Genomic DNA, 21,896 nt, shown 5'->3' with positions numbered 1-21,896 from the left:
GACATGTAAAACAAACAGGTTTATTGATAAGCGGGAATGCTGTCCAGCATACAGTGCAAACTCTCATTGTCTCAGGATCAACACACGCAAGGGAACTGAGACTCCACAGTCTCCAAATTCATCGCTTCCTGGCTCTGCCCAGTGATGCCAAGGAAGCCCGAGGTTCTCCCAGGACTGTCCACCAGGGGGCAGGTGCACTCCATCGCGTTCTTGTGTGGGTCCAATGCGGGCAGAAACCTGGCCAGCCTCGGCAGTCTGACTTTCTTTTTTAAGAGACAGGGTCTCACTCTGTTGCCCAAGCCGGAGTGTAGTGGCGCGATCATAGCTCACTGCAGCCTCAAACTTCTGAGCTCCAGTGATCCTCCCCTCAGCCTCCTGATTAGCTGGGATTACAGGTGTACGTCACTGCAGCCAGCCAGTCTGACATCTTGATTCCAAGGTGGAAAACCCTTCTTGTCTCCATGGTAATGGCTGGACTCTCCCACCCTCCAATAGTTCAGCTGCCAAGCTCAAGTCCAGTGGAATTTGTCAACAATTTATCACCCTGCCCCCACTCTTCTAGATAAGTTCATGTCTTCTCCTTTATCCCCATGCACCTGAGACTGAGCCAGCCTTTCCAGGAGCCCCTCAATCTGCTTATTCCCAGAATCCGGGCAAGGCTACATGGGTTCCCCCTCTGCAGAGCCTTGGGCATGTTTTGGGGAGGGGAGGGGGAAGGCTGACTCTAACGGGGAGGAATCCCAGCTTCAGCGGCTTCAAGACAGGCCATTCAACTTACCGACCTTGGCTACACACACCCACAACACGCAACACAGACACAGACACAAGACTGGCACTTGGGATCACACTGGCCATGTACCAAAGTGGCGAGGCAGCCCGCTTGGGGCCAGGGAATTGAGGGTGGGGAGTGAGGAAGAAGAACCCACCCCTCTGGAGGGAGGAGGAGGGTCTAGGCTGAGGTAGGAGGAGAGAGATGGCTACAAGGACTCAGTCATCTCTAGTTCTTGAAATTCCCTGAAAGGAGACGGTGTGGCCTAGGACACCACACCAGGCAGCAAGAAAGGAGGGGCGGGGCTGCAGACACTGGAGTGAAGGCGGAGGGTGCAAATGGGAGGTGACGGGTTGGATGTGGCTGGCAGAGTTTGGCTTTGTTTGTCATTGGCTTGTTGGCCGGCGTGGTACTTACCTGTTTAGAAAACTGGCAGATTTCCAGTTAGAAGTGCATTATCTTGCCCAGGCCACAGCACTGAATACGGTGGCCTGCCTGGGCCCTCTGGGCATCTGACTTTCACATCATGGTACAAAAGGACAAGTTAGCATTTGGAGGTGGTTTTTTTTTTTTTTTTTTTTTTTTTTTTTTTTTTTTGAGACAGACTCGCTCGGTCGCCCAGGCTGGAGTACAGTGACTAGATCTCAGCTCCCTGTAACCTCTGCCTCCAGGGTTCAAACGATTTTCCTGCCTCAGCCATTCTGAGTAGCTGGGACTATAGGTGCCTGCCACCACGCCCGGCTAATTTCTGTATTTTTAGTAGAGATGGGGTTTTACCATGTTGGCCAGGCTGATCTTGAACTCCTAACCTGAGGTGATCCACCCACCTTGGCCTCCCAAAGTGCTGGGATCATAGGCGTGAGCCACTGCACCCAGCCTGAGGTGATGCTTTCCAAGCCTCCTGAGCTAACCTGAAGGACCCCGTTCCCTACAGGGCTGCCACCTCCTCCCTGCACAGAACCCCGGGACTGTCCTGCAGTCTCAGCCTCAGGCTGAAGCACTGTCCTGTCTTCATGGGTGACTCAGGCAGCATCCCTCCTGAAAGCCCCTCTGCAGAGAAGGATGCTGGAGTTTTCTGGAAGCCAGAGCTGGGTCAGAGCCCAGGGGAGAAATAAACAAACAAACAAAAACCTGAGGGCTCAGAAGCCAAAGCTCGCAGGCCCAGCTGGGCGGGGCAGGCCACAGCGAGTCAGGGACGTGCCCCAGCATGCCCCGAACGTCCAAGCCCAGCTAGCCTTCCGAGAGGGACACACCGTGGCAGCAGAGGCTTTCCACAACTCACTGCCTCTGCTCTCGGTCTGCAAGTCAGAGGGAGGCTGCGGCTGTGGAGGGCACTAAAGGAACTTGGCCCAGAAAGCGCCATAGAGTCCTAGTGGTGGGGACCTGGAAGGACGAGGGCCCCTTCGCAGGGTCATACTGCCAGGGCTCAGCCCGCCTTGGCTACGACACAGCCCATACCAGCCTGGTTAACTGGGCTTCATCCCAGCATCGGGCACGCCAAGGGGCAGGGGCTTCTCTTCAGTGCTCCCCAGCAGGGTCTCTGGCGTCTCCAGCTGTGACCGAAAGGCGCATTCCTCCTTGGAGAAGGGGACCTGCTCGTCCTTCGGGGAACCCGAGGGGCTGGCATCTGTGTCCCCCATCGTGGAGCTGGCTTGAGAGGAGCACTGTGAGCTGTGGTCAGAGCTGCTACAGACATTCACGATGCAGGTGACATTGACCTGGGTCCCATGGCCACCAGGGGAAGAATCTGCTAAGCACAAGATGGGGTGGGGATCAGTCCAGGGGTCTGGGAGTGGGGCCCTGAGACCCCTGGCCAAGATGCAGATTCAGACACATGGGAAAGAGCACTGGGCCAGGAGCCAAGAGACCGAGATTCTAGCCCAGCTCTGCTGTGTGACCTTGAGCAAGTCACTTAACCTGCATGTGCCTCATTTTCTGCTGAATAAGAATAGCATCACCACCTACCCAGCCCCAATCACTCCAGAGATGGGAGGAGCCAATGATATAAAACAGATGCCTACTTGGGAGGCCAACTTTATAGGATCGCTTGAGCCCAGGAGTTCAAGATCAGACTGGGCAACATAGTGAGACCCTGTCTCTTCTTTTTTTTTTTTTGAGACAGGGTCTCAAAAGAGTGTGGTGTCACTCTCTCAACTCACTGTGACCTTTGCCTCCGGGCCTCAAGTGATCCTCCCATCTCAGCCTCCTGAATAGTTGGGACTACAGGCCACCGCACCCTGCTAATTTCTTTGTAGGGACGGGGTTTTGCCAGGTTGCCTGGGTTGGTCTCAAACACCTGACCTCAAGGAATCTGCCTGCCTTGGCCTCCCAAAGTGCTGAGATTACAGGTGTGAGCCACCGTGCTCGGCCTCAAACGTAACTCTTGATTCTACTCCCATCTCCCATCCAACCCACTCCTCCTCATCACAGTTCTCATTGCTGCCATCCACCCAGCTGCTTGGGCCCAGAGCCTCAGACCCGTCTTTCTCCCATATCACACACCCATCCGTCATTCCTGCCTTGTCTCCCTTCAAAAGATGACATCTCTGCCAGGCACGGTGGCTCACGCCTATAATCCCAGCACTTTGGCAGACCAAGGCAGGTGGATCACCTGAGGTCAGGAGTTTGAGACCAGCCTGGCCAACATGGTAAAACCCTGTCTCTACTCAAAATACAGAAAAAAAAAAAAAAAAAAAAAAAATTAGCTGGGTATGGTGGCAGGTGCCTATAATCCCAGCTAGTCGGGAGGCTGAGGCAGGAGAATCACTTGAACCCGGGGTGTGGAGGTTACAGTGAGCCAAAATCACGCCACTTCACTCCAGCCTAGGCGACAGAGCAAAACTCCATCTCAAAAACAAAAACAAAAACAAAAGATGACTTCTACAGGGTCACCTGACCTGCTGCTTCATGGTGCAGTGAGCTATGGAAGCCTCCGCCCACTCCCATCTGGATGGCTGTGAACAGGCTTCGACCCTGCCCCACTGAAATCTGATTCCCATCAGCAGCCAGAGCTGGCCCTTGAACTTGGCAGATCACCTCCTTGGGGGCTCAAAAACCCACAGTCCTCACCACAGCCTACCAGGCCCTGTTGATCCGGAGCCTGCCTTCTCCTGCCCCCTCTCCTGCGGCTCCAAGACCTTGATGGGGCTCCTTCCAGCCACACTCCCCCCTGCTACAGCCCCTTGAGCCCTTCAGGTCCCCTGGGCTTTTGCACAGGCTGCTCCCTCAGCCTAGAGAGCTCTTCTCTAGTGCTCAGGCCTTAGCTCAAAGGCCACATCCTCCACGAAGCGCCCCCCGCCCCCTGGCCTCCCTCTCTAGAGACCTTTACTTCCCATCCTATCCACCACTCTCTGGGTCCCTCCCCATTTCTGTGATCTCCAGGGTCCCGAGCTCCTGGGGTCCCCAACCAGACTCTCAGCCCAGGAGGGCAGGGACTTTTTTTTTTTTTTTTTTTTTTTTAATAGAGACAGGGGTCTTGCTATGTTGCCCAGGCTAGTCTCGAACTCCTGGGCTCAAGTGATCCTCCTGCCTTGGCCTCCTGAAGTACTGAGATTACAGGCGTGAGCCACCTTGCCTGGCCAGACCAGGCACTTTTTCATCGTTCCTTGCTGTGTTCCTAGTGCCTGTAACAGGGAAAAGTCTACGGGTTTTTTTGTTGGTGGTGGTGGTAGTGGTGGTGGTGATGTTTTTAAGTGAATTTGATTACCAACATTTAAAATTCAGGCATTTACATTTAAAAATCTGGATTTATGGCTTCCCTCGGGAGCCAGATGCAGGAGATCCGGCCAAGGTGAGCCCAAGTTTTACCTCACCTTCCCGCCTAGCCTCTGTGGGCGGCTGAGTTTTCTCACTAGTTGGGGAGGCACAGGATGGTGGGTTTCCTGAGATGAATGTGAGGGGACTGGCATACAGTAGCCCCCTCAGAAAATGAACGTTGCTGCTACTGTTGCTGCAGAGGCCTGCTGAGTGCCCTCACCCCAGCCTGGTTCCCCCTAACTCCAACTACTCGGGCAGCCGGGAGGCGGATGGAGCTGGCAACCTGCTGTGCTCAAAACAGCCTCCAAGCAGATGGTGGGGGAGGAGGGCTGAAATCACAGGGCCGGAAGGAAATTTCCACCGAGCCTCCACAGCACCCAAATGTCACCCAAAGTCACCATGGCCTTTGCACATCGAGCATGAGACATTGCGGGGGTGGATGGGGGACCACGAAGGGGCACAACCCTGGGGTTTACAGGTTCCCATAGTGGAGGGAGGTGTTGGGGCGGGGAGGGAGAGATGTAGAGGGCAGAGGCCAGGGAAATGGGCTGGGGGACTCAGGAGAAGGAGCACAGAGCAGAAGGGGCAGAGGGGAGAGGGGAGGGCAGACATGGTCAGGGCTCCACTCTGGGCCAAGGAGGGAGCCACACCAGGTGTAGCAAAGAAATCAGAAAGATGGGTCGGGAGTGTTGGTTCACGCCTGTAATCCCAGCCCTTTGGGAGGCAAGATGGATCACCTCAGGTCAGGATTTTGAGACCAGTCTGGCCAACATGGTGAAATCCCATCTCTACTAAAAGTACAAAAATTAGCCAGGCGTGATGGCACATGCCTGTAATCCCAGCTACTCAGGAGGCTGAGGTGGGAGGATCACTTGAACCTGGGAGGCGGAGGCTGCAGTGAGCAGAGAAGTAAGCCAAGACTGCGCCACTTAACTGTAGCCTGGGTGACAGAGCGAGACTCCATTTCAAAAAAAAAAAAAAAATCAGAAAGACGAATCCAAGAACTGGGCAAAGACTCAGAGTTCATAATTGGAGCACACTCATTCACTCATTCAACAATGTTTAGGGCCCCTGCTCTCTTCCGGGCACTGACCCAGGTCCTCCCACAGGAAGTTCTCAGGCTGGAGTGAGGAGCACTGATGAGACGTCCCACCGAGGACGCTGGGGGCTATGACGGGGCAAACAGAAATGGGCAAGTCAGCTCCTGTGGGCAGTTGGGGACAGGTAGGAACAGGTGTTGCAGGCAGGGGTGGCATGAGTGCAGGCAAGAGGCAGGGGCGCAGTGAGCTGGGGAGCAGCCAGGGGTGAGTGAGGCTGTGTGGTGGGGGCTGCAGCCATCAGTCCCACCTGGAGGCAGCCCAGAGGGAGCCTGATCCTGGTCTGGTGCCCAGCTGAGCACAATGTCACTCATCTCTTGCCAGCCCTGGCAAGGAGGCGCCATAGCTAACCTCTAGGTGAAAGAACCAAAGCTTGGCAGAGTTAAGCATCCCGCCCAAATTCTTATGTCACCAGAGTGGCCGGGCAGGGATCTGAGACTGACCCAAGTTCATGGTCATTCCCTGAATTCTCACTGGCTGGCGCTGCCAGGTAAGAGGGAGAGAGGCACAGGCCAGCAGACCCTGTACAGGAGCCCCTCCAGTGTGGGCCCTAGAGACGCCAACCAGGAGTGACATCTGTCATAGACTAGGTCCAGGGCAAAATGCAGCCTGCATTAATGGGACACGAGCCCCAGAGTCCCAGCGTCTCAGACCCAAAGAGACCCAGCAACAAGCTGCAGTGAGTGGAGCCCATTCCTCTGCCAATCCAGGGCTCTGGAGCCTGACAGCCTAGCGGTGAGTCTGGTTCTTCTGTTTACTAGCCGTGTGCCCTTGAAGAAGCTGTTTAACCTCTCTGGGGCTCAGTTTCCTCATCTGTAAAATGGGATAACAACAATAACTATCTCTCAGCGTTGACGTGCAGGTCAATTTGATGCATGTAAAGTGCCCAGCATAGTGCCTGCTGTACCGTAGCCTTCCGTAAGTAGAAGCGATTGTTGTGATTAGTTATTAGTAGCTGGGCTGTGTTGGGCCTGCGGATACAGGGATGAACGAGGTGATCCAGGCTCACCAGGTGTCCCATAAACTGGTGAGGGAGACAGGAGGAAAAGACAGTGTCTGTACACGCAGCCTGACAGTCCTGTCAAAGGGAGGCCAGGGCGTGGTGAGCCCGGAAGAGCAGCCGGTCCAGCTGGGGGTGGTGGTGGGGATGGGGTTTCAGGAAAACTCCTCTCCCAGATACTGGGGACTTGAACAAGCTGGGGTTGTCCCACAGAAGGAAGGATGTTCAGGTGATAGGCCCAGCATGGGCAAAGGCGGGAGGGAACTTGGGTTCAGCGAACCAAAGGAAGTTCCCTGTGGCTCAGGCCTCGTCCCACTCTGCGGGGAGGCTCAGGAGGAGATGGCTAAGACAGAAACCAGGTGAGAAAGACCAAGGAGGGTCGGGATGAAGCCAGGTGTGCTCCCACCTCTTACCTGAGCTCCCGGTGCTGGCCCGGGCCTCCCCAGTCCCACTGGCCTTCTCCGCGCCTGGTGCCTGCGGCTGGTTCTGAGTGGGCGCCCTTCTGTCCAATGCGCTGGCCGAGCTCTCCAGGGAGCTGCTGCTGGAGCTCGGCACTGTGGTCAGCAGGTGCTGTTGCTCGGGGCCCTGTGCACCCCGGGCCTTATCGGCAGGCAAGTGAGGCTGGATGGGCGGGGGGTGGCAAGGGAGAGCAGTCAGCCCACCAGCCAGCCCCTTCTTCCCCTCCTCCTTCCCACTGCCATCCGCATGTCTTGCCATCAGCACTTCTCAGTTTACACGACGCTTCTGCCCACCCTTGCACGTTCTTTCCACACACGGCACTTTTTGGGAGGTGTGATTCTCCGTGGTTTCTGTGTTTCTGTTATTCGCACCCAGCTGCTCTATTACAGTGAGTGTCCTATGAAGGCAGAGACCACCTGGCCCTGTTCACCAAATAGTCTTAGAGGTGGGGCAGGATTTTCATCCTTATTTTGCATAAGAGAATAGAAGGAATTCACCCCATCTGCACAGGGAGACGTGGCCCAGCCTAGCAACCAAGAGTGTGGACTCTAAACCCAGATCACGCAGTGCAAATCATGACTCTACCACTCACTTGCTGTGTGACCTTGGACAAGTTACTTAACCTCTCTGTGCCTCTTTTTTTTTGTTTGTTTAATCTATAAAGGGAGAATAATAACCTACCTCATAGGGTTGTTGTGAGGATTAGATAACTGAATATTTGTAAAGTGCTTAAAACAATGCCTATTACATAGTAAACTCCATACAAGAGATTGTTAAATCAGAAGTAGGCAAATGACTACCCAGGGACCCAGTCCAGCCTGCCACTAAGAACGGTTTTCACTTTTATTTTTTTGAGACAGGGTCTCACCCTGTTGCTCAGGCAGGAGTGCAGTGGCACAATCATAGCTAACTATAGCCCTCCATTTTCCAGGCTCAAGTGATCCTCCTGCCTCAACCTCCTGAGTAGCTGAGACCACAGGCACGTGCCACTTCCCCTGGCTAATTTTTTTGTTGTTGATTGTTTGTAGAGACAGGGTTGTGCTATGTTGCCCAGGCTGGTCTTGTACTCCTGGGCTCAAGCCAACTTCCTACCTTGGCCTCCCCAAGTGCTGGGATAACAGGCGTGCACCACCACACCCCAGTGGTTTTCATGTTTTAAATGGTTGGAAAAAAATGTTTAAGAATAATTTGTGGCCAGGCGTGGTGGCTCATGCCTATAATCCCAACACTTTGGGAGGCGGAGGCAGGCAGATCACCTGAGGTTGGGAGTTGGAGACCAGCCTGACCAACATGGCGAAACCCCATCACTACTGAAAATACAAAATTAGCTGTCGTGGTGGCGCATGCTTGTAATCCCAGCTACTCAGGAGGCTGAGGCAGGAGAATTGCTTGAACCTGGGAGGCAGAGGTTGTGGTGAGACAAGATCGAGCCACTGCACTCCAGGCTGGGCAACAAGAATGAAACTCCATCTCAAAAAAAGAGAATAATTTGCGACACATGGAATGATGGGAAGTTCAAGAAGTTCAAGTTTGGGTATCCAGTAGTACAATTAGATCAGAATACCCACTCTCAGTTGGATGTGTGCTGTCTATGCAGGTAGCTGCTTTCCTGTCACAGAGGCAGGTTTGAGGAGCTGTCACTGAGACCATACAGCCCACAAAGCCTGAAATTCCTACCATCTGGCCCTTTACAGAGAAAAAGTGCAGACCCTCGTGCTCAGTCAAGCACTCCGGGGCGGAGAGCGCTCACATCTGAGACCCTCTGCTGCACTGCCTCAGCCTCTTGTTCCAGAGTCCGCCCACAGGCTGCTCTGCAACTTCCCCTGATGTCTTCTTCCCGTCGAATAATAACAATAATAATATTAGCTGACATTTGAGTACCACTCAATGCCATGCGCTCTACCTAAGTCCCTCCCAACACTATCTATATTGATTCTTCCAACAGCCCAGTGTTATCCTTGCTTTGTGGAAACTGAAATACAGAGAGGTTGAGTTACCTGCCCAAGGTCACGGTTAGGACATACTACGGCTGGGCTAAATCCCATAGTGCCTTCCCTGGGCGTCTGGGGTTTCAGCTCTGGAGGCTCAAGGCAAAGTCCTCATTTCCAGAAACTCACACTGGAGTAAGGCTGGAAATTCCTCTCCCAGACTGCTGTCTGTTCCCACTGCCTGGCCAGCACTCACGCCCTTGCCTTGGAGTTCTGGGCGATTGCTGATCGCAGACAAAAAAGGAGATGGCAGGGACCACGTTCCTAACAGCTGCCCTGGCCCCCTGGCCTGCCTAGGATGAAAACAAGGGTCCCAGGCAGAAGGAGGGTAGAGATGAGTGAAGGGCTGATGGAGCTTGCCAGCACTGCAGTGGGAGGTGAGAGCAGGGGTGGAGTGAGCAGCACAGGTGCCCCAGCGCCCCCAGGAAAGGCTGAGACCTCCTGCCTCCCTCCAGAGGGAGCTACAATTCCAGATGTGGTCTGAGAGTAGCTGCGAGTACCAGGGTCCTCTCTGTCCAGCCACTGCAGCCCCCGGCTCCCATGGCTTCTCGGACACCTGAGCGCCACCTGCACCCTCAATTCCCCGAGGCCAGCCCACAGCCTCTCACTCAGGACTGGAGGGATCCTGTGCAAGCCGTCCCTAAGAGGCCACGGAGGCCCAGAGAGAGTGCGTCCTGTGCTCAGTATCACACAGCTGGCCCGTGGCAGGAGCAGGACAAGCCCAGACCAGCTTCCCCAGGAACCCCCGCACCCTCCCTGGGCTGGGTCCCCCAGTTTTGGAGAGAGGGAGGGCATTGCAAGTTCGTGCTGAACCTCCGCCCAGGTGGTCTGACGCTGGTCACTGCCCATGACCACCCCCCAGCCCTGCTCTGAGCCTGGAAGGGGAGGAGAAGCAATCAAGTGTCACTCCTCACAAAACCCCACAGAAGGGGTTTTTCTGGCCTGTGCCCCACCCCCTCTGCTGGTGGCTATAGCCACGCAGAACAAAAACCCCCAAAGGTCACGGCCACCTCCCTCCTCCCAAGCCACAAGTTGCAAAGTTCAAGCAGCCCCAGGTGGTGCAGAAGCAGGCTGAGTCCTGTTCCTTGGGCTGGGACCCCAGTAGGGCCGAGTACTGAGGAGCCTCATTCAAAACACAGGATCCCGGGGCCAGGTGCGGTGGCTCACGCCTGTAATCCCAGCACTTTGAGAGGCTGAGGCAGGCGAATCACGAGGTCAGGAGATCGAAACCATCCTGGCTACCACGGTGAAACCCCGTCTCTCCTAAAAATACAAAAAATTAGCTGGGCGAGGTGGTGGGCGCCTGTAGTCCCAGCTACTAGGGAGGCTGAGGCAGGAGAATGGCGTGAGCCCGGGAGGCAGAGCTTGCAGTGAGCCAAGATTACGCCACTGCACTCCAGCCTGGGCGACAGAGCAAGAATCTGTCTCAAAACAAACAAACAAAAAACACACACACACACACACAGGATCCCAAGCAGCCAGCCAGTCAGCCAGCACCCTCAGCTCCCAGCTCCTCCTGGCCCAGCCCCGCTGGGGAGAAGCAGAGACCCAGCAGAGCCATAGGCCAGGTCCTCCAGGTTCCTGCTGGGTCCGTCTGTTTGTGTGTTCACAAGGCTCACACACCTGTATCTACAGGCATGAGGGTGTGAAGCACGCACACGTGTGTCTATGTTAGGGGACGTGTGTGCATATCTGTGAGTGAGGTAGTGAGTGTGTGTGCTGGGGTGGCGAGGAGAGACACTCCTAGGCTTGCATTCCAGGCTGCTCTCATTAGCTATGACACACTGGGAAAGTTACTAACTTCTCTGGGCCCACGATTCCTGGGCCCTATAATGGGGGCAAGAATCCTACTGCCTGCGTGTGGCAGCATGGCCGTGAGAATAAAGAACGCTGGGCACAGTGCCTGGCATCCATTCAACACCTGATAAATGTTTGTGCCTGTTATCAGATATGGGCCTGTGCATGAGTGTGTCCGTGGAGGTGATTGTGGGTAAGCTCACATGTTAGTGTTTTGTTTTGTTTTGTTTTTGAGACGGAGTCTCCCTCTGTTGTCCAGGCTGGAGTGCAGTGGCGCAATCTCGGCTCACTGCAAGCTCCACCTCCCAGGTTCACGCCATTCTCCTGCCTCAGCCTCCCGAGTAGCTGGGACTACAGACGCCTGCCACCATGTCTGCCTAACTTTTTGTATTTTTAGTAGAGATGGGGTTTCACTGTGTCAGCCAGGATGGTCTCGATCTCCCGACCTCATGATCCACCCGCCTCGGCCTCCCAAAGTGCTGGGATTACAGGCATGAGCCACCGCGCCCAGCCACATGTTGGTGTTTTCTAAACAAAGGGACGCCAATGTCTCCCATGCCCTGGGCGTTCTTTCTGTGGTAGGAGGAGCAGGTGGGTGCTGAGTCTACACTCTAAGCCCAGCAGCCCAGCTCAAGGGGACTCTCCACTGGCCTCTTAGCAGGAGTAGCTGCTGGTTGAGGAGTAGGGTGGGACACGGGCATAAACCTGATTAAAACCTGGGCTATGCCACTCACCTAATGATCTAATCCTACAGGAGAAATGGAACCTCCCTGAGTCTCAGTTTCCTCCTCTGTAAAATGGGGCTAATGATGCTCCCTGCCCCACAGGGATGTGTGGGGACTCAGTCACAAAGAGCCTGGCAGGGCTCAGCCAGGGCTGTGCTGGGACAAGCTCAGGCCTGTGCAGATTTCTTCCCAACTCCATATTCAGGAAGGTCTTGGGAGTTTGAAACTGGCTACAGTGGGAGTGTTTATATCACAGAAATTAGCAAACACCACAAATCAGGATTTGGGGTTTTTTTTTCCCCTGCTAGACACACCACCGGGTACTCAACAAATACTTGAGTCACTCACATTCACTGAACACTGAAAGCAATAGTGAAAGGAAAGGGGCCAAGCGCAGTGGCTCACACCTATCATCCCAGCACTTTGGCAGACCGAGGTGCACAGATCACTTGATTTCAGGAGTTCAAGACCAGCCTGGCCAACATGGCAAAACCCTGTCTCTACTAAAAATATAAAAAGTAGCCAGGCGTGGTGGCGCACACCCATAGTCCCAGCTACTCGGGAGGCTGAGTGGTGGGATGACCACTCGAACCCAGGAAGCAGAGGCTACAGTGAGCCAAGAGGGTGCCACTGCACTCCAGCCTGGGCAACATAGCTGAAAAAAAAAGAAAGAAAGAAGAGAAGAGAAGAGAAGAGAAGAGAAGAGAAGAGAAGAGAAGAGAAGAGAAGAGAAGAGAAGAGAAGAGAAGAGAAGAGAAAAGAGAAACGAAAAGAAAAGAAAAGAAAAGAAAAGGAAAAGGGAAGCAGAGGCTGCTGGGCCACACCCAGGACATCTTCAGTGCACAGAGGATTGGAAAACGCTTGGTGGGGAAAGGGAAGGCGACAGCTGGGCTGCTATGGAAGAGCTTGGGGGAGACACCTGCTCCACACATGCCACCAGGCGGCAACCATCAGTGTCACTGAATTGAAGCTGGAGAAAGGGAGCAGCGAAACTCACTCGCTGGGGAATGAGAGAGTTTCCTCCCCACTGAAATACTGTAGGGCAGGGCAAAGAGCACTGAGATGGGAGTCCAGAGATGACACATTGCAGTGTGACCTTGAGCAACTCAGTTTTCCTCCCTGCATCTCTTTTCTTGTCACCAAAATCAGGGGATGAAATCAGTCTATCTGATTCCAAACACTCGGTGTAAACTTCAGGCATTGGGCACCCCAGGGCTGAGCTGTTCCCTCGAGCAGTGGTTCTCCACTGGGGTGATTCTGCCCCCCAGGGGACACTTGGCAATGTCTGGAGAATTTTGGTTGTCACCACCGGAGTGTGAATGTGGCTGGCATGTAAGTAAATAAAGGCCAAAGATGCTGCTGAGTAGCATGGGACAGCCCCACAACTGAGATATTTTATTTATTTTAATTTAATTTTTTTTTTTTTTTTTTGAGATAGAGCCTTGCTCTATTGCCCACGCTTGAGTGCAGTGGTGTGATCTCAGCTCATTGCAACCTCCGCCTCCCAGGTTTAAGCGACTCTTCTGCCTCAGCCTCCCAAGTAGCTGAGACTACAGGCGCACACCACCACGCCCAACTGATTTTTGTGTTTTTAGTAGAGATGGGGTTTTACCATGATGGCCAGACTAGTGTTGAACTCCTGACCTCAAGTGATCCATCCACCTCGGCCTCCCAAAGTGCTGGGATTACAGGCATGAGCCACCATGCCCAGCCAAGATCTTTTTAAAAAATATTTATTTTATTTTATGTTGTTTAGGGATAGGGTCTCACTGTGTTTCCCAGGCTGGTCTTGAACTCCTGGACTCAAGCAATCCTCCCACCTTGGCCTCCCTTAAGTAAGATGTTGTCTCAAATATCCATGAGGTTGAGAAATTCTTTCTCTACCTGCCCCTGAGGTCGAGAAAACTCATCGGACTCTGTTTTCTCATCTATTAAATTGGGTAAAAAACCTGCCCTGCCTACCAGGTGCAAGGCTGTGACAGACCCATGTTCTGGCTCACCCCATACCCACTTCCGACCCCCCTCCCTTGTCCTCCTCCTCCATAGAGACTGGAAAAGCAAAGCACCCTCTTCCCCAGCTTCCCTTGCAGCTATAGGTGGTCATGTGACACAGTCTGGTCAGTGAGATGAAAGAAGTCTACCCAGGGCTTCTGGGAAGGTGTCTGATTTACTGATAAGGGTGCCATGGCTGGCCTGGCCACCTGCCCCTTCTTCCCACCTCAAACTTAGAGGTGACATATGAAGTGATGATCACCATCTTATGACATGAGGCCACAAACAAGAGAACAAAAGTCAACACACTAAAGATGACAGAGCCTGGGGTCCTGCTGGCACCATGCAAGGGGATAGTGGAGGCCATTCCAGCAGACACCAACCCTTTGACTTCTTACAATGCAAGAAAAATAAAGCCCTTTTTTCTAAAGTCACCTGTAGGTTTGGGGTTACTTGCAGCCAAACGCCTTCCTGATAGAGAATGAATGAAATACTATGATATGACACTGTTGGTCTGTTTCTAACAGAAAGCCTTCACAGGCCCTACTTTATAAAACAGATCAAAGGTGAGTTGCTTTGGGAGGACCCAGGGCCCAGCCCCACAATCTCTACCTCAAACCTGAGAGATGACCACTTCCCCCACACCCAAGGGCCCTCTGTGGGACACTGGGCTACCCCAGAATTCAGTCTGAAAACCACTGCTCTCTAGGGCCAGGCGCGGTGGCTCAAGCCTGTAATCCCAACACTTTGGGAGGCCGAGGTGGGCGGATCACGAAGTCAGGAGATCGAGACCATCCTGGCGAACATGGTGAAACCCCGTCTGTACTAAAAATACAAAAAAATTAGCTGGGCGTGGTGGCGGGCACCTGTAGTCTCAGCTACTTGGGAGGCTGAGACAGGAGAATGGCGTGAGCCCAGGAGGCGGAGCTTGCAGTGAGCGGAAATCTCACCACTGCACTCCTGCCTGAGTGACAGAGTGAGACTCCGCCTCAAAAAAAAAAAAAGAAAAAAGAAAAAGAAAATCACTGCTCTCTGAGAAAGCACTCTGTAAACACAATGGAGGCAATGAGAAACATCATTGTCAGCTGACCGAATGGCACCACCCTGCAAGCTGGATCGAGCAGACACAACCCCCATTTCATGGTAAGGAAGTAGCCATAGAGAAATTTCACATCTGCCCAAGGTTGCACTGTGGGTCCACGACCATGTGCCTGCCATGAACGCCACGAAGGCCTCTGCTCTCTGCCGGGGCATTTCACACTCACAGCCTCTGTTAGCCCATGGAGGGCTGCCTGACTCCCCGGCCTTTCCTCCACCTCCCAGAGCTCTGCACACCTCCTGACACTGGACAGACAATGACAGAATTCACTGCTTCCTCTGTGACAGCCCAGCCCTCCAGGAAGGAGACCCAGGGAAGAGGGGAGAGGGCAGTGGAGACACTCACCACCTTGGCTTCTCTCTGCAGGCACAAGGGCTTCTCTATAAAGAAGAGAAGGGACAAGTAAGGGAGAGTGACTTCCTCAGGCACATCCGTCCTAAGTAGGAGGGCAATGTGTGGCCCAATAGAAACAGCAGAGAGGCCCAGCCCTGCAGGGAGCAATTGCCTACCAGACAAGGTCCACAGAAGCCCCACCCAACTCTAGCTGCCACCACCCCAACCATTCTCCAGTCCCCCATCGGTGCCATCCACGCCTCCACTGAGGATGCGTGTCCTTCCCTGAACAGACTCCGCCCATCGAGATCTTACCCACCTCAGAGATCAGCTGCTGCAGGAAGCCCGAATCCCCCAGGCTTCCTGGATAGGAATCCTGAACTCCTACCCTTTGGAAAACCCTGATCACCCCTTGCCTTTTAGTAATTAAGTTAGCGGAGGTGCCTTCCGCCCCAGGTCCTAAGCTCCTACAGAACAAGGACCCCCATATCCAGTTCTGTCTGACCCCTAAGGCTGTGCCCGGTGCTGGACTCACAGGAGGCACCCCACAAAAGCTTCCTGAACAAGTGGATGAAGGAAGGAAGGATAGACGCTTACTTTTCACCTGGGTCATGATGACACAGTTCACCACTCCTATTATTAGTAGACCCAAGGCTGTCACGCCCACAATCAGTCCTAGAAAGAAAAGAGAAGCTCAGACAGCTACAGAAAACAAACTCAAATGTACCAGGGGCCAGCCAGGCAAGCCAGGGACCCCAGGTGCTTCGGGTCATTGCAAGTGAGGGGCGAGTCTAGGCCGGAGGTTCTCAAATCCAATTATAAAGCAATCACGTCTGTGGGCCTCATTCAGCCTAAGGGCCACCAGTTTGAGAACTCTGGCCTGATACAGTTCTAGCCCCAGAATGGAAGCCCCGGAGGTGATCTGGCCCAGCCCACTGTCTTCTCGGCCTAATGGGCTCATCAGAAACAGCAGCAAGGAGACCATCTACATATTCAGGCGAATTGCTGACCCCATCTCTCCCCTATCCAGGGATTTTGTTTTGTTTTGAGATAAGGCCTCACTCATCGCCCAGGCTGGAGTGCAGTGGCGTGATCATAGCTCAATGCAACCTCAAATTCCAGGCCTCATGTGATCCTCCCGCCTCAGCCTCCTGAGTAGCTGAGACAACAGGCACCACCCCACCCAAATAATTTTTTAATTTTTTTATAGAGATGGAGTCTCACTATGTTACCCAGGCTGATCTCGAACTCTTAACCTCAAGCAATCCTCCTGCCTCCTTGGCCTCCCGAAGCCCTGGGATTACAGGTGTGAGCCACTGCATCCGGCCCACCCACTTAGGGCTTTTGAATGAGAGCACCAGGAGTGGGGAGAAAGCAGTCTCACTGCCACCTGTATCCCAGGACAGGGCACAGGGTCCAGCCCACCGTGGGCTCTCAGTAAAACCATGGGAGAGGGAGAAAGAAAGACAGAAAGACAGGCAGACAGAAGGAGTGAATGAATGAGCCTTCTTGTGACTTACCAACTGGAAGAACAATGTCGCCAGTGCTCCCTTCAGCTGGGGGGCTGGGGCCCATCGGGAGCAGGAAGGAGGTGCCTGGAGCGGTGCTGGGTCCTGGAGTTGGCTGCGTGTGTTGGGATCGCGTGGACACTGGCTGGGGTAAGTGTACTGCCCCTGGGGCCATGCTCCGGGTGGGGGATGTGGACGTGCAGACTGCATCCATGCTTGCATTCCCAGGGATGGCCACCACGTTACAGCTGGAGGAGGAGGACTCTTGGTCAGTAGGCAGCAGAGGACAGAGTGGCTGGGGTGGTTGGGATCACTCACGGGTCCCAGCAGGCAGGATAGGAGAGTGACGACGTGTGCCCTCTCTGAGGACCACCCCCTCCCTCCCCCACCTCCCCGTGCACCCACACAGTCCTGCCTTCCAGGGCAAGGTCCTGCCCACCATGCCATTTATTCTGGGACCCTCCCTCAGATAAAACAATCTGGACAATGGTGGCTGGTGAGCTACTCTGTGTCCTGGACCCACAGTCACCCAGGGACAGCCCCTCCCTGCTCCTCCAGAACCAAAGGACTCAGCTACTCACATCTGGTGGGGCCTGCAAATATCCGTGGATGAAGTCGTGTCGGAGAATGTCCCCGGGGCACAAGGCTTGCACACCACGTCAGATGTTTCAGTCCCTTCAGGGAACAATCCGAACTTGTCAACCACTCAAACACTCTGCGGGACAGCTGGGCCTTGGCACTAGATCCCTGGGAGTAGTCTGAGGGGCCCAAGAACCTCTGTCTGTACCTCCATCCCTTAAACACACACAGATGCCTGTACACACATGCACACGATTGGGCTGTAGAGTTACGTGAGTTCATCTTCCTGTACCATCACATAACTTTCCTAGCTTAGGGCTCGGTCTGATCCATCTCTGGGTCCTCTGGTTCCAGTACATAAGAGGTGCCTAATAAGGAGTGCTGGCAGGAAGAATAAAGGGTGGACAGGTGGACAGACGGATGGGTAGCAAGCACCTGGCCACCACTAACTGTGTTCCCAGCTGGACTACTTAATGGGTTGATGCCCGTGACACTGCAGGGATGTCTACAAAGGAGAGGCCCAAGGGCGTCCCCAAGGACCTGAGCCCCACCCCATACCTGGTCTGGCTACGCCGAAGCCCGGGCGGCACTTGCGCAGCGGCGCGCACAGCCGGCAACCCTCCTGCTTGCTCAGCGCGCAGTACCAGCCGGGCCTGCAGGTGCAGATGCGGTTCTGTTCCCGAGTACAAGCTTGAGTTTCCACCTGGTCTAGAGCAGCGAGAGGGCAGCACAAGGTCACGCCTGACTCCGCCACACCCACGCTGCCCTCCCAGCCAGCCCAGCACTCCCAGACAGCTCTGATCTCCAGGAGGCTGATGGACCGCCTCAGCATGGGGTACACACGACACTGGGTAGAGTCCGGGAGCAGGACCTGCAGTCCTGCCACTCCCTGCAGTCCCGCTCCTCCCCCGCAGTCCCGCTCCTCCCTGCAGTCCCGCTCCTCCCGGCAGTTTCGCTCCTTCCAGCAGTCCTGCTCCTCGCAGCACGAGCATGCGCACCACTCTCCCACGCACCACCTCCTCAACCCTCACGTGGGCACAGTTCTCCCACCGCCTGCCCCGTGAGGCTGTGAAGAGGCTTTGGTGAGACAGAGGAGGGAAATGCCAGTGGTAAGGGTAAACGGTTGCACCTGTGCCACTTCCAACAACCAGCCTGGGGTAACTCCATACAGCTGGAAGCCAAAGAAGCTGGAGTAGCGGGGGGATGTTGGAGGCAGGGGTGTGAGGGCCCTCCCTTTCTCTGAACCTACTCACCAGAGCTACAGCGGGAGCCGCAGCTCAAGCACTCGGGAACCCAGTTCCAGAGCTGGGTGTATGTGCTGTCCTCACAGGAGTCACACACGGTGTCTGAGGTCTTGGTACAGAAAACTTTTGCATGTTGGCCTGAGGAAGCAAGGGCCAGAGGTCTCAGCCGGGCGGGGCTTCTGCCAGGACCCTGGGCTCATCCACTGTCCCCACAAAGTCCGGAGTTCTAAAGCCCAGCTGGGAAGGCTATTCCGTGGCGTTCCAATTCCTCAGAATCATTTCCCATCTAGTATTGTACCACCTATCACGCCATTTCTGAACCCCGTCTGCTCAAAAATAGATTCCTCTCTGCCCTTTCCAGATGCTTGAACCTCTACCTCTGGAGACCTATTATCAGTCAATCACATTTTAGTAAGAACTAGCTTGCCAGTTTCTTCCTTCTTGATAGATGGCTAACATTCTCCAGCTAGGGGCATGAATGACGGGGAACAGGTAGTAAGAATGTAGTCCCTGGTATCCTATCAAGGACAAGGGCATGGGCCTGGACAGCAGGCATGCCAGGGATGGGGAACACCAACGGAAACCTCTAAAAAAAGGTTGACTCTGTAATTTTTTTGAGACAGAATCTCGCTCTGTGGCCCAGGCTAGAGTGCAGTGGCACAGTCTCGGCTCACTGCAACCTCTGCCTCTCAGGTTCAAGCAATTCTCCTGCCTCAGCCTCCCAAGTAGCTGAGATTACTGGTGCCTGCCACTATGACCAGCTATTTTTTGTATTTTTAGTAGAGACGGGGTTTCACCATGTTGGCCAGGCTGGTCTCAAATTCCTAGCCTCAGGTGATCCACACACCTCGGCCTCTCTAAGTAACTTCTTAAAGAGATCCTTCCAGTTAATAAAAGAAAGAAGAGAGTCACACTCCCTGGGGTGTCTTAAAATGGCTAGGGATGGTGACAGGTCCTCATATGCCCACCTACATCTCAAGGTAACGGCTCAAAGCCCTCCATTGGCTCCCAGACAGAATAAAATCTAAACTCCTTACCATGGTCCCTGCTCACTCCTTCCTCCTCCTCCCCAACCATACTCGCCTTCGCTCATCCTGGGCCACACACGCTGGCCCTGCTCTTCCTCCAGCTCACCAAACAGGCTCCAACTTCAAGTCTTCGCACATGCTGTTGCTTCCTCCTGGCACACTCTTCCCTGTATACGTGCATGACCTGCTCCCTCACCTCCTGCAGGCCTCTGCCCAAATGTCACCTCCGCAGAGAGACCTTCCCAGACCACCCTGTGTAAAACACGATGTCCTGCTCTGTCTCCCCCACCTTACCTGACCTTGTCTTTCTACAGCACTTAGACAGGACCACACGTCTCCTAATTTATCTGTCTGCATCACATTAAAATGCAGACTCCACGAGGGCAAGGATTTTGTCTGCTCTGCTCTCTGTGTATTCGCAGCACTCAGAACACACAGCAGATACCTTATAAACACGACATGAATGAATACAGACACAAATGAATAGATGGAGGGCACCGGGAGTCAGGCTACCTGCTCTACCAACTGTGGCTGGGCCTCACGTCTACCATCTGTGAAACGGGTAAGCATTCACAGAGTCAGTCAAATATGCACCGAGTGCCTACATGGCATTGTGCCACGTGCTGGGGATTCAGCAGAAAACAAGCCACAGTCCCTGCCCTGGAGGAGCACACAGTGGAAGCAACAAGGAGAGGGATCGGGCTATAATCACACAGCAAGGAAAGAGCTGCCATGGGAACATCAGGGGCCAGTGAGAGCTCAAAGGAGGCAGCACTTGTCTTTCAAGCTGAGTGCTGCCTCCTCCAGGCAGCCCTCCCTGACTCCCCCAGGAGCTAATTTAGGCTCCTCCTCCCCCTCCTCCTCCAGCTGGGCAGTGTGGAGCAGACAGGCTTCCTGGAAGAGGGGATATCTTCAGCTGAGGTCTAAAGGGCAAGTCAGAGTTAATCAGGGAAAGGGAGTTGGGAAGTGTGGCAGGAAGAGGGAACAGCATGTTCACAGGCCCAGAATCAACAGGGAGCATGGGCCAGTGCATAGAACCAGGAGTTCAGTAAGAATCAAGGGCCATGCCCCTGCGCCCCAGCCCCTGTACACACACGCTCCCCCAGGGCGTGGGCCCCGAGCCCCCGTGGCTGCCCTCACCCGGCGGACACTTGCTGCAGCACATCTGAGCTGTCTGGTCATAGTATTCTCTGAGCCGGCATGTGTTCCCGGATTCTGGGGCGTAGGGTGTAAATGCCACCTGGAAGGAAGAAGGGAAAACTGCCATCAACAGGGCCGCCCCTGGGTTCTGCCATGCCTGATGCCCAGGTCTCCACCCTGCAAATGTTTGGCCCTCCCCCTGCCAGGCGGCACTGATGATGGATGGAGAGGTTCCTCCCCCTGGAGCACAGTACAGGAAGGGGAGCTCGTGCCTTCTTTTACCTCTCCTGCCTCCCCACCTCGGTGTATCCTACTGTCTGCAGGCAGAAGCACTGAGTCTGCTGGCCAGAGGGCAGGGGTGCCTTTAGGCCTTCTCCAGTGCTGGGTGACTCTTAACTCTATATGGGACAGATATCCAGAAGATGGTGGCCTTGGTCACAGAGAACCAGGGTTCTCAGCACAAAGCTGCCCTCCACCAAGGATACCTCTCCTTCCCTCCCACACTGGAAACATCCCTTGGTCTTTCAAGATGAGTGCTGCCTCCTCTGAGAGGCCCTTCCTGACTCCCGGAGGTTAATTCAAGCTCCTCCTCCTCCTCCAGGCTCTCTCTAAACATGGAATATGACCCCTCTAACAGTCATCTCATTGTTCTGGAATGGTTACTTGCTTGTCCTTCCACCCACTGTGGGTATGTATGCACACAGCTGTGCACACACACACTCACGTGATGCAGACAGCAGAGGTGGCAGCCTTGTCATCTCTAGACCCTCAATCTCTCACATGGGACCCACCGCAGAGCCAATACTCATCAGCCCAATGTTGGTTGATGACCATGACAATCGTTGCCATTTCTGAAGCACCGCCTAGGTACCAGGCACTGTTCTAAGCGTTTTCGCTGCTCGAGTTGGTGGGTGCTGTCGTACCCCACTCAGACCCCTGCTGCCAGCAGGGCACCTCTCCCCCAGCTGCTGTGGGTGTTGGCCGATAATGAATGCCCCACAGCCTCAAGGTGGGACCCACCCTGGTACAATTCATGATCCAGAGCCACCTCCGTGGTGTCGGGCTGAAGCTGGTGAACACGTCCCTGCTAGGCCCCCTCCCCTGCCCTGTCCTGCCTGCTTCTCCTGGGAGCCCTCCCTAGTAAATCACTTTCACAAAGATCCCTGCCTCAAGCTCTGCTTCTAGAAGACCCTACCTGAGACAGGTGTGTGGTCTCAGCAAGACTTCCCAACCACCCAGTGAAGACGGAGACAGTTTCCCTACTGCAGCCATGTTATAGAACAGGAAACTGAGGCCTGAGAGGGCAGGTCACCTGCCCAAGTTCCCAGACCCAGTAAGTGACAGAGAAGGGTTTGGACCTGGGTCCCATCTGACTTCACAGC

At 54.4% G+C, this 21,896-nt stretch overlaps 1 protein-coding gene across 3 annotated transcripts in view; it reads right to left on the bottom strand.

Annotated features, from left to right (window-relative positions):
- TNFRSF1B (TNF receptor superfamily member 1B) overlaps window positions 1-21,896 on the bottom strand; it is a 43,088-nt gene continuing 21,192 nt past the window's right edge. For 2 of the 3 annotated variants that reach the window (XM_017888025.1, XM_017888028.1), the window contains exons 2-10: window positions 20,515-20,614; window positions 18,356-18,484; window positions 17,661-17,810; window positions 17,105-17,198; window positions 16,536-16,771; window positions 15,613-15,690; window positions 15,028-15,062; window positions 7,036-7,243; window positions 1-2,519 (exon numbers count right to left, since the gene is read on the bottom strand). In XM_017888025.1, coding sequence (XP_017743514.1) covers window positions 2,236-2,519; window positions 7,036-7,243; window positions 15,028-15,062; window positions 15,613-15,690; window positions 16,536-16,771; window positions 17,105-17,198; window positions 17,661-17,810; window positions 18,356-18,484; window positions 20,515-20,614 — 1,314 coding nt within the window. In that variant the 3' untranslated portion in view covers window positions 1-2,235. The remainder of the gene's footprint in view (window positions 2,520-7,035; window positions 7,244-15,027; window positions 15,063-15,612; window positions 15,691-16,535; window positions 16,772-17,104; window positions 17,199-17,660; window positions 17,811-18,355; window positions 18,485-20,514; window positions 20,615-21,896) is intronic. The other variant, XM_017888027.1, reaches the window with a different exon arrangement.

The sequence above is a fragment of the Rhinopithecus bieti genome, unplaced genomic scaffold (assembly GCF_001698545.2).
Source record: "Rhinopithecus bieti isolate Rb0 unplaced genomic scaffold, ASM169854v2 scaffold_16234, whole genome shotgun sequence".
In the NCBI taxonomy this organism is placed as follows: Eukaryota; Metazoa; Chordata; class Mammalia; order Primates; family Cercopithecidae; genus Rhinopithecus; species Rhinopithecus bieti.
The sequence above is the reverse complement of the archived record's forward strand: the minus strand, read 5'-3'. Positions and strand labels throughout refer to the sequence as shown.